At 34.8% G+C, this 12,855-nt stretch overlaps 1 protein-coding gene across 3 annotated transcripts in view; it reads right to left on the bottom strand.

Moving 5' to 3' along the window:
• Nucleotides 1–2,891: 2,891 nt before the first annotated feature.
• The window catches only part of LOC126828368 (cyclin-dependent kinase 17), a 162,691-nt gene continuing 152,727 nt past the window's right edge, over nucleotides 2,892–12,855 (bottom strand). For 2 of the 3 annotated variants that reach the window (XM_050558137.2, XM_056102553.1), the window contains one exon: nucleotides 2,893–11,494. In XM_050558137.2, coding sequence (XP_050414094.1) covers nucleotides 11,463–11,494 — 32 coding nt within the window. In that variant the 3' untranslated portion in view covers nucleotides 2,893–11,462. Of the gene's footprint in view, nucleotides 11,495–12,855 lie in introns of all 3 variants that reach the window. The other variant, XM_050558136.2, reaches the window with a different exon arrangement.

The following is a 12,855-nucleotide window of genomic DNA, read 5'->3' as shown; positions in this document are numbered from 1 at the left end:
GTTCTGCTCCTAACCTGGGCTAATGAAGACGGGCATACGCCATACAGTGTGCTATGAGGGAAATTTTGCCCGGACAGCGGCACTACGGCCTACTCTTATATCGAATTCCAACTGCCAAGGGATCTTTTACGTACACGCCAATGTGTACACGGGACCTCGGTTTTTCGTCCCATCCGAATGACTAGACAGCTTTCCTTGTCAGCCCCTCCGTCCTGCATCACTGACAAGGGAGAACCACGCCGGAAAATCTGGATGAACTTTCTCGGCCAATGCAGGGATCGAACACCCAACCTCCAGGCTAGCGAGCTAGCGTCCTACCCACTTAGCCACGTGATCCCCCATTAAGTTTGGTACTAAAGGGGGTGATAGTTTGGCCAACATACTGTTTCTTACAAAACTCACAAGTTATACAATATATTACATTAGAACTATGGCAATTTAAACAATTAGCCTTAATATGAAATTTTTTTAAGTCTATACTGGTAATGTGACTGGTGGTTTCAACAGTAGCACACGCTTTACATTTAGGTCTATTACATGGTTTGCATCCTCTATAAAAAAACACTGTCAATTACAGGCACTTCAGGTGTTTTCAGTCTATTCACTTGTATCAATTGACCAATAGTCTTACATTTCTTCTGGGATATTATGATTTTTGATTTATCCAACAGTTTAGATGTACGTGCGCTAGTCTCTAAAATCGAGGTATCTTGCGCTAAAGTATGTAAATTAGGTTGACAGGGGTCATATGTGGTTACCCATGGTATAACTTTCTTCTTATTAATATCTTTGATTTTATATTGTAGTAATTCATTTCTGTTTTTATGATGGACTTTGTTAAATTCTTTTTTGATCACTTTAGTTTTATATCCGCATTGTTTAAGGTAGGTTTTAGATTTAGTTAAATGGTAGCTGATCCATTTATGTTTGCTGCAAATACGCTTAATGTGGATGGCCCCACTGTAAACTATGGAATTGAAGATATGATGAGGATAACAGTTTTTTTTTTTAAGATATTGATGACTTAGCTGTTTATCTAAAAATGAGACTTCGATATTAGTAATATTACTGATATTCATAGTGAATTTGTTTTTAGGGTGCTGTTGGTTGAGGTTTATTAGAAAATTTTGGCATTCTTCCAGGGTAGACGAAGAAATGGCCCATATATCATCGATATCAAAAGTGTTCATCCGGCCTATTAGGTAAATGATTCCAATATTTTTTTAACCAATAAGTCATATAAATATTACTATACGTAACTGCGAACAGGGTCCTCAGTGCAGTTCCACTGATTTGATGGTAAAATTTTCCATTAAATTCAAATTCATTGTTAGTAAGTATAAAATTAGCTAGTTAAGGGTGGCGTCGATTTCTTTAGGTTGTAAATTACTGCCTTCTTCACAAGCTACTTTTAGGGCTTCTATTCCTTCTGGTATAGGAATATTCGGATATAGACTAATAACATTGAATGTGAGTAGGTAGGTATTATTACTTATATTTATATTTTGGAGTTTTTGAAGAAAATTAGTGGTGTCTTTCACGACATCGGTGCAGTAGGTTTCAATTTCCAATCAAGCCAATATGATGCTTTAGCTGTGGGAGAATTAGTATGACTTCCTGGAGGTATTTCACCTTTATTCTTAGTCTTATGTATTTTACCCAAGATGTAAAATTGTGGGGTTCGCTGTTTAGGCCAGTGGAGAATAGCTTTTTTCTCATCGGTATTGCCAAATTAAGAATTATTTTCTCGAGGTTCTCATGAATCATGTGCGAGTTGTCACTGGGCACTTCTTGATACATGCTCAAGTCGTTGAGGTGTTTAAAACATTCCTTAATATAATCCTGTTTGTTCCATATAATTATACCACCGCTCTTGTCACTATTGCCAATTACAATATCTGTATCTGCTTTAAGGCAGTAGATAGCTTGTTTTTCTTCTTCAGTCAGTTTGCTTCTTACTTTATGTTCTCTGTAATTTTTATACGCCCACATTGAAATGTGGTCATATAGTGTGGTCGCCCCCGTCCGTCCGTCGTCGGTCTGTTAATATCCGATTGACTTTAAATTTATACACAATGTTTAAAGTCATGAGACGAAGAAGCCTATGAATATCAGCGATTCTCGATAATTACTGCCGGAGTTATGGCCCTCAATCACTTCAAAAAATCTTGTGGACGCTCTAAAGGTCAAAGTTAATATCCGATTGACTTTAAATTTATACACAGTGTTTTAGGTCATGAGACAAAAAAGCCTATTGATTTTCAACGATTCTCGATAATTACTGCCTGAGTTATGGCCCTTGATCACTTCAAAAAATCTTGTGGACGCTCTAAAGGTCAAAGTTAATATCCGATTGACTTAAAATTTATACACAGTGTTTTAGGTCATGAGACAAAGAAACCTATTGATTTTCAACGATTCTCGATAATTACTGCCTGAGTTATGGCCCTTGATCACTACAAAAAATCTTGTGGACGCTCTAGAGGTCAAAGTTAATATCCGATTGACTTTAAATTTATACACAGTGTTTAAAGTCATGAGACGAAGAAGCCTATTACAGCTAGAGTTATGGCCCTTGATCACTTTGAAAAATCTTGTTAACGCTCTAGAGACTAAAGTTAATATCCGATTGACTTTAAATTGATACATGGTGTTTAAGGTCATGAGACAAAGGAGCCTATTGATTTTCAAGAATTTCCGATAATTACTGCCAGAGTTATGGCCCATGATTACTTTGAAAAATCTTGTAGACGCTCTCTAGCAATTATGGACCATGTTTGGGGTTATCACCATATATGACCACATTTCAATATGGGCGTATAAAAAGCATCTGACTACTAGTTGGCCAAATGGTAGCAGCAACCCTGCTGTTAACCCTATTTGCGACACAATAATCAGACTGTGGAAAGCTGACAAACACAACATTACTCTTTATTAATTTAACACCATCATTTAATAGCATTAAAGATCATTTCTTAAATGAATATTATTTTCATGTTTACATTTTTTACAAAGCACCCAGATTTCACAACACTTTCAAAGTGATGATTTTTTATATAATTATGTCTTTACAAAAATGACTAATAAAAAAGCAACCTGAACAATAATTAATGGTAACTTTAAACAGCTATTTTTTTATATTAAAAAAAATTGTAATCACATGTATATTCATCGCAGTTATTTCTAATTGATCATTAATAAATGTCATCGTTGTAATTACTTTTGAAAAATGAAAAGCTGTAAGAATACAATTCCTAGCTTCCACTAATTATATATTAAAATCTAAACCATAGTTTCTAAACAGTTTGTCAAGATACACATTAAAGCAGCTTATGATTTTTTTTTATAGGCAGAATTCATATTGAATGACAGAACAGAACACATGATTATTGTAAACAAAATGACAATTGTACAAAACACACAGTATTTACAATTATATTTTGATCAAAATAAAATAGGTTTACTATTGCTGGACATACAGTTTATACACACAAAAACAATGATGCAACAATATTGTGTAGATTTCTGCATTTTTTCTTTCTTTACATAAAACAACTTGCCATTTATATGAAAATATTTTTTTCATAATAAATATTTATAGTATACATAATAAACAATCTGTGTATACAAAAAAGTTGTGAAATATCAGATCTATTAATTTTTCCAATAGATTATTACTCTGATTAATATAGAATAATATACACATAGTAATTCAATTTTCATCTCAGAATAGTTGTGACATTTTTATTTTAGCCACTTAAGTACATCTTTGCCAACCACTTAGAGCAAATATAAGGCAACAGAAAAATATTACTCAGAGTAATACAAGGGCTTTATTCTCTAAGTCTATGGAACCAATAACTCAATAGCCTCTGCAGTTTTGCAAGTTATTTAAAATTAAGCCCCAGAACGGAAATGTTACCGGTAGATAGTTTACATATACTGAGCGCCATGGAAAACGCATCACTTTTTTTCCCAAATATTTGATTACTAGGTGGTTTTGTATGTATAATATTATGCAATACTATGAACTATTGTTTCACACAATGTGCCCGTGTGCACAAAAAAAAATTGCACGAGATGCACATGAAAAACCCAATATTCACGTGCAGCATTGTGTGTGAGCCCTTTAAAAGCATGTTTTCAACTTAATGTGCAGTACATGAACTTTGAAAAGTCAATCTGTCGTAATTTGTTGTTGGACGCGTGAAGGAATTGAGCTAGAGATGCCGAGACTTACTGAAAATCAACGGAATGAAGCCATGGGAATGTGCCAGGCTGGCAAGTCTACACATGCTATTGCCAGACACTTCAATTGTCATCAGTCCACTATTGTAAGGTTGGTGGAACGTGTTCGAGTTACTGGATCAACACGTGACCGTCAACGTCCTGGTCCACAACGCATTACAACCCAGGCTCAAGACTGCTACATCCGGGTCACTCATCTGCGTGACAGATTTTGCCCAGTGCCTCGAACAGGTGCAGCAGCCGTTGGAAGACAAGGACCAGTAAGTGCCAACACCGTAAGACGTTGTCTAAGAGAAGTAGGACTCCATGCACGACGAACTTATGTTGGAGCTATCCTCAGGGATCATCACCGTCAGCGGCGTTTGATATGGGCTCAAGGACACCAGACATGGAGAAGAGTAGACTGGCAAAGTTGGCTCTTCAGTGATGAGAGTTACTTTCATCTTCATCACGCTGATGGCCGTCAACATGTGTGGAGACATCTTGGGGAACGTCTTGCAGACTGCTGTGTCTTCAAAACGAATCGATGGGGTGGGGGAAGTGTAATGGTGTGGTGAGGCTTCACATTTCATCACCGGACCGCCCTACACATTTGCAGGGGTCGCGTTAATGCTGTAGCCTACCGTGATGATGTCTTGCAACCAATTGTTGTTCCGATGTTTCGAGCGTACCCACAACTTCAGCACTTCAAACAGGATAATGCACGTCCGCATACCGCCCATTTTAGTATGGACGACCTGGCTGCTAACAACATCAATGTCTTGGACTGGCCAGCCATGGCACCGATAGAACATGTCTGGGATGAGATTGCCCCAGGCCTTCTTTCAAACATCGGTTAATTCCATGCGACGTCGCTGCACAGCGTGCGTAAGAGCCCGTGGAGGACACACGCGCTACTGACATCTGTGTCGTACTTTTGGTTTTTACCCCTCTGACTTTGTACCGTTGATTACAGATTAAACTTCCATAAGTGTACAAATGTGTTGTTATTGATGTGTTCCCGTTTGAATATTGTTCACAATAAGTAGCAAAATAAATAAGATATGTTTACAGGATCATTTTGTTATAAGAAAAATTAAGTGATGCGTTTTCCATGGCGCTCAGTATATTTATTAACTTTGATTTGTGAACAGAGCATAGTATAACACTATAACAGTTCAACTATCCTATATCACAGTCTTCTAACTTCTATACTTCTCAACTTCATTTATAACTTTCTAGTCATTACAATATTTATGTAGCATTAAAAATAAAAGATCAATTCACTAATTGTCCCTTAAGGGTTGAGATGACTAAATGAAAACTTCATATTGGAATCAGGTTTTCTCAGATACTTGATTACATTAGACATCTACATATTATTACCTACATGTACTATAATTATTATCATTTAATTATATTTATAAATTATTACAAAAATACTAGTTAAATATATATATTATTAACCATTTGCCAAAGAGAACCCTTATTGTTATTTGATTATTATTATTAAAATAAATCTGTTCACAAATTTCTGTGTATAAATCAAGTACATATCAGCACATAGAAAATATTCAAAATCTTTCTTCAGTAAGACTGGTAAGTAAAGGTAGAGATTTAAAGGAGAATACTACCGCAAAAAGTTGTTTTAATATGAAAAATAATGTTAATATTAGAATATTTTTAGCCCTGTGAAATTGGAAAAGTCATTCTGAATATTTTTAAAGAGGAAAAGTATACCAAAAAACCCAGAATTGACATTTATGCATATCTGCCGCCTTGTTTTGATTTTCCCTGTGAGTGACATCAGAGACAACAGACGTGAATTTCCCTAAAGATGGCAATTGAAACTGAGCACTGCATCCCGTTATTTTGAATAACTGGAAGCATAAACATGGTCAGTTGCGTCGCTTGGGGATGTACTAATAGCACAAACAATAAAACAGGAAGCATGTGTCATTTTTTTTTCAAATTTCCAAGTGAGGCAACACGCAGAAAGGTCTGGACACAGCGAATGAGCTATGTCAATGAGGCAAGAAGGGCTAGTCTCCATCAAAACATGCTTCTCATTCTCTTTGTTTGGAACATTTCGAGTTATCTACTTACGAAAGTTATTTTAATAATATTATTATGTCGATCGAGATATAGTAGTTATGTTATTTTTCTATGTTAAAACTGTGCATAGTTCTATGGTGAAACCGACACGCTTTCAAAATCTAGCAATAGAAATGACTGATGTAACCATTGTAGCATTAGGAACGAAATGTTAACAACACAGCTAGGTAGCCTAATTACTAATGTAAATTAATATCCCCTTTTCGAAGCGTCTTCCGCATCAGTAGTAGGTGTCAGCCTATGTCAATGATTTTGCAGTCGATCATAGATAGTCCTAGATGTAGGAAGTCCGTCAGATTTTACTAAGTAAATGAGTGTGATAGACATTTTTTCGTGACCCTTGTTTTTCTTTGTTGCACAAAGAAAGTAGATTAGGGCATATAATACCGTATTACCCTATGGCTAGGGTAAACTTGTTGGAATTAATAGTTTTTCTCAGATATATTTTCGCTGATGAAGCGTGAACATCAATAAATGAAGCGAAAAACTGTGATAAGACAAGGTACTCTGACCCGTGACCTAATCCGACTGCAGCAATGGTTTTTCTTCGCTAGAAATGGTAAAATGTTCTGAATTTAAAAAAAAAAAAAAATTCTGAAATGTGTTAGACAATGAACTACGTAAATGATAAAATTAACCTTTTACTATAGCATTCTCCTTTAATAATGTTACATGTTCTAAGACAAAATGGTGTGTGTTACAATCCTTAATATAGATATGTTTTATAATGTAGACTTATTACATTTGAACATGTTTGTTGATATGATTATAGATAATAAATATTACGATTTTTACATGTATTGCATTATTTAAACTTAGTGCTGACCGATGACATGTTTTTACAATACAATAGAATTTTAACCATCTTTTCTTACATCTGTTTAATCGATATCGCATCAGCAAATGTGGACACAATATTTTTTTTCTTTTGTTCTCTTGGTCCAATATTATTTTGGTCTTAATGATAAATAATGTTTTAATAGGTTGAACAAAATGTCATAATATATAACGACAAAAAGATCAGTTTCATCAACATACTGTTATTTGTGGCATTTGTTTTATTATGTTATAAAATGAGAAGGTTTAGGTTTATTTATATATATTTATCTACTTCCATATAGGTACTTTATATATAATCACAATAAACATTTGACCAAACCTAATCCGGACCTGTGTACTGAGAGCTATCCGTCTGAAAGGCCATATCCATATGGGCCACTGTCATTACCTTCTACCCTTCAAACTTGACAATAAGGTTGAACACATTTTACAAGCTAAACAGTTATCAAATCAACATATATGTTACATTTATCAGAAATCTTACTGCGTAAATCTGTATTTTAAAAGCACTTGATGTACATGTGTTGATTCCCTCCCCCCTCATAAATAATATATGTACACATAAAGTAATGCATCGAGCATCTTGTTCAGTTAAACCATACATGTAATAACAACAATGACAATAATTACAAATTTACACATTCAGTCAGTCATATCAAACAATTTGGTATATCTCATATTTATTAGTAACATAATGAGAGCAATCAAATGCTTTTGGCCATTTTTTGTAACCCATGTAGTAGTACCAGTTAAGTTCAATTTTAAAAATATCAAATATCCTTGTATGATTCATTTTGATTCCCTAATTACGAATTGTTTGGTAAATACCTTCGAATTAAATATTCGTTTGTTACATGTCCCAACAAATTTCTCAAAATTATTTGTTGCTGACTATCATTTTTATTTTCTTCAGATTAGAAAAAATGGATATGAGCATAGTTTAGGTTTTCCATTATGACGAGGCACTTTTTTATTTATTTTTTTTTTTACAAAACTTGAAACAAAAGTTTTGGACAGTCATTAATTTTTATACGCCCACATTGAAATGTGGACGTATATTGCCGTCGCCCCCGTCCGTCCGTTTGTCGGTCGTTCCATCGTCCACAATTTTTTGTGAACGCTCTAACGCCAAAAGTTATCATCCAATTGTTTTAATAATGATATATGTTGTTTAAATTAGTGAGATGAAGAAGCCTTTTTAATTTCAATAATTTCTGTTTATTACGTCTAGAGTTATGGCCCTTGTTTCACTTTGTTGAACTTTGTGAACGCTCTAATGCCAAAAGTTAACATCCGGTCTTTGTGAAATTTATATGCAATATTTAAGTTAGTGAAACGAAAATAATCTGATCTGTATGGAACTGTCTTGTAAAGGCCCCCAATTACCTACAAAGGAATAAATATGCGACAACCCTTGTCGACCGCTCGGACAATTTAGCTGCTGTGGGCATATGTTTCGTTGCCTTGCAAACTATCTTCAATAATAATTGCCTGTTGCCGTTCTTCATAAATATTAGCTCTATAAAATGGACTCAATGATTATTTGATGTATAATACAAAATAAATTAATATATACCTTGATTAATATTTTCTATATAAAATGACTTGTTATATTAATGTTTCTACAAAACTGAAAACCTTTACAGTTGTATCAAATTACCATGTTGTTGATAAATATGATAATTGTAGTTTAGAATCAAATATACATATTATTTTACTTATATACACATATGAAATATCATAACAGATGAACAGACCTGAGATATCAGAGTTCTATCCATTCTATGATGTTGCTTTGTTTTAACTTGTCTACCAGTACTATATAATAAATATTAAAGAGAGGTTGAATAAACTCTGTACATTCTCTTCAGAAAGTCTAATTTCTGACTTTACAAATCATGATAAGTCACTTCTTTGTTCTGCACTATCAATTACATCACTATCCCAGGATTGTCTTAATAAGGTTACAATGCCTGAGATACGCAGAAACATATACAGGTTACCAAGTGCGTGATCATCGATCTACCATACTTGTTGTTTTAAGATTTCAGTTAACACATAAACATGATTTGCTGAGTAAAACAACGCCAATTTCTGTTCCACCGGATTGGTTGAGATCTGAAAACTTGTAATATCTCTTCGGCTAATCAGTTGTGTCTTCTATGATGGCTGTGCCATTACTTGAGCAATCAGCAACTGCCAGACAGGATACGTCCACATTTTGCAAGAGATGGATAGAGAACAAGCTAAAAACAAACAGGAATTTTTGTACAATCAGGGGCAATAATCCCTGAAATGCGCAAATATCAAAAGGGACTGAGATCTTTGGGATATAAAGATATGTTTTAAGTTTCATCAGAATCAGATAAAAATTGTGACCTCTAGAGGGTCGACAACCTTCGTATTGCATAGTTTTACACAATTTGCGTACAAAGAGCGGCCATTTTGTTGGGCAGTTTTATTTTGATTTTCCCGAAATTCGAATTCAACCTTCCTTATGGTGGAATAGTGAAATATTTACACAGTTTTTCAAATCGGAAAAAAAAATTGTGACCTCTAGAGAATCTGCAAGCTAAAAATGCCATTTTTCGAACAATCAGGGGGCCATAATCTAGGAAGTTAAGTACGGGTATCCGCAATTATTTACACATTTTTTTTAAATCAGATAAAAATTGTGACCTCTGTAGGGAACTCAAGCAAAAAACGTGATTCTTCGTACAATTCAGGAAGTTATGATTCGATATGCACGAATATCGAAAGGAACAGAGATCTTAGGATTATAAACTTACATTTCGAGTTTCATCAAAATCAGAAGAAAATTGTGACCTCAAGAGGGTCCACAACCTTGATATACCATATTTATATGCTATTTGAGAACGAGGGGCGGCCATTCTGTCTGTCAGTTTTGGGCTGATTTTCACGAAAATAGAACTCAACCATTCTTAGGGTACAACGGTTATATATTAAAATGTTTTTTTAAATCGGATAAAAATTATGACCTCTATAGGGTCCACAAGCTAAAAACGCGATTTTGCATACAATCAGGGGCCATAATTCAGGAAGATACAGTTTGATATGCGCAAATATCGAAAAGAACTGAGATCTTCGGGTTATAAACTTACATTTCAAGTTTCAACAAAATCGGATAAAAATTGTGACCTCTATATGGTTCACAACCTTGATATACCATATTTTTACGCTATTTGAGAACGAGGGGCGGACATTTTGTTTGCCAGTTTTGGTCCAATTTTTACGAAATTCAAACTCGAATTCAACCATCCTTAGTGTGTAACGGTTATATACTAAAAATTATGACCTCTATAGGTTCCACAAGCTAAAAACGTGATTTTTCGTACAATCAGGGGCCATAATTCAGGAAGTTATGGTATGATATGCACGAATATCAAAAGGAACTGAGATCTTTGGGTTATAAACTTACATTTCAAGTTTCAACAAAATCGGATAAAAATTGTGACCTCTATAGGGTCCTCAACTTTGATATCCCATATTTTTATGCTATTTGAAAATGATGGGCGGCCATTTTGTCAGTCAGTTTTGGTCCGATTTTCACGAAATTCTACTCAGCCATCCTTAGGGTGTAACGGTGATATACTAAAATGTTTTTTTAAATCGGATAAAAATTATGACCTCTATAGGGTCCACAAGCCAATAACACGATTTTTCGTACAATCAGGGGCCATAATTCAGGAAGTTATGGTCCGATACATGCCAATATCGAAAGGAACCAAGATCTTAGAGTGATAAACCTATATTTCAAGTTTCATTGAAATCGGATAAAAATTGTGACCTCTAGAGTGTTCACAAACAATTGTGGACAGATGGACGGACAGGGGCGACACCAATATACGTCCACATGAAAATGTTGTCGTATAACAAGAAAAATCCTGTGCCATGTGAGTTAAGATATATATATATGTGTCTATCGGGTATATAATTATGAGCTGAATTGACTACAACATTAAACTACTAGTATAACAAGTCAACTATTTCTTGATATACATGTAAAATTTAGTGTTAGTTTATCACATTTTCCCAGCACTATCTAGTCCAGCTAAGTAAATTATTCTAGTTTATTAAATAATGAAGATGTCACTGTCCATCAAGAATAAAGTATGTGATGTGATCTTGTGTTGTTTATGCTCTTTGTCCGTAGCCATATTAACTAAATGGATCAGGATGACCTCTCTTTAATAAACTAACAACTACAGATTGTTATGTTTATATCACTGTGTCTTTTATACACTAAAATCAAACTGTCTTTAAAACAACATACTTTGTCTTCGTCTATTGCCTGAAAAATAAAATATACCATACATTATGGTTTAAATATGAGCATAAACTTAAAGTAGCTAAGTCCGTAACTCCATATCATCCAAAATCTTCAACATTGAAAACACTATTTTTTTTGCAATTTAAATCAGCATTGGTGTTGTGATCTTACCTGGAAAAGATGGGCTTCTGATATCCAATATTTAACACAAAAAAAACATTTTACCATTGGTACACGAATCGTGTACCATAATGCATTTCAGCGCCATTTGTAACAAGGTGCTCAAAGAATGAGGCTAGACATATTAAACAAATCATGTCAAACAGTGATATCATGTTCTTATTTGGAGAGCATGCACAATAAATAATATTGGTGTTGACTGGAATAACCAGGCGCTAGAAACTGACTTGCGGTTGAGACTTCTGGCGTATTTCGCCGAACATAACTGATGACAATTCACAGTAAAACGGACACGATTGAATGTAAAACAGTTTATATAAATTCATATTACATTATTATATGTGTTGCGACCCATTTGTGCCAATTTCTAGGTCCAAAATATTAGCAATTAGGTCCTTTAAACTTCACTGCTAATAAATATGTTGGCAATTTGGAGCTGTATGTGTAGGAATTTCAACAGACACTACTATTTGCTTGTAACAAGACAAGACAAACAAGTAATTACTAAAAACGTTCTTAATCTAACTATGATATAATTTGTTCAAGTGGTGTCAGGTGTTTTAGAAAGGGTAAGCATACCCTAACTCTTGAATGACACCAGTTACTACTTATATACTCTTCAAAAAAAGTAGGGTGTATTGAAATGCAAATATGCAGGTTATCCTATGATAAATAGTCATGGACACTTGACATGCTTTGAGAGTATGTTCACAGATGAAGAACTTATCGCCCCAACAGAACCACCGAGCTTCACATGCGACACGCGATAGCACCATACACGTGAGAGGGTTCATTGTCAAATTTGACACTTCAAGGAAGGGTTGATGAGAACTGCCGCTTGCTGGTTTATCCTATCCATGTTTGCTTTCCTATCGGTTCTTGCATAAGATTTACTGTTTAGCGTATCTTTGCTTTAATGTGTAACGTTTAATTTGATCGGGAGACGTGTTCGTCGAAGTCAACGTCAAGCGACAACACTGCAAGAGGAATGGGTCAGATTGCCCCAAATCGTGATTGGACGGTTGATTAGGAGCATGCCACGACGAATTGCTGAATGTTTGAGGATTGGTGGAGCAATTACTCATTATTAAGACAAAAAACAAAAATGTCCATTTTCACTTTTGACAGTGTATTTCTTTGCGAGTGAAATGGGGCCGTCAGATAAGCCGCCCATATGAACTGTTTATGTTCATGTGTAGGCA

The sequence above is a fragment of the Patella vulgata genome, chromosome 7 (genome assembly GCF_932274485.2).
Source record: "Patella vulgata chromosome 7, xgPatVulg1.2, whole genome shotgun sequence".
Classification (NCBI taxonomy): Eukaryota; Metazoa; Mollusca; class Gastropoda; family Patellidae; genus Patella; species Patella vulgata.
The sequence above is the reverse complement of the archived record's forward strand: the minus strand, read 5'-3'. Positions and strand labels throughout refer to the sequence as shown.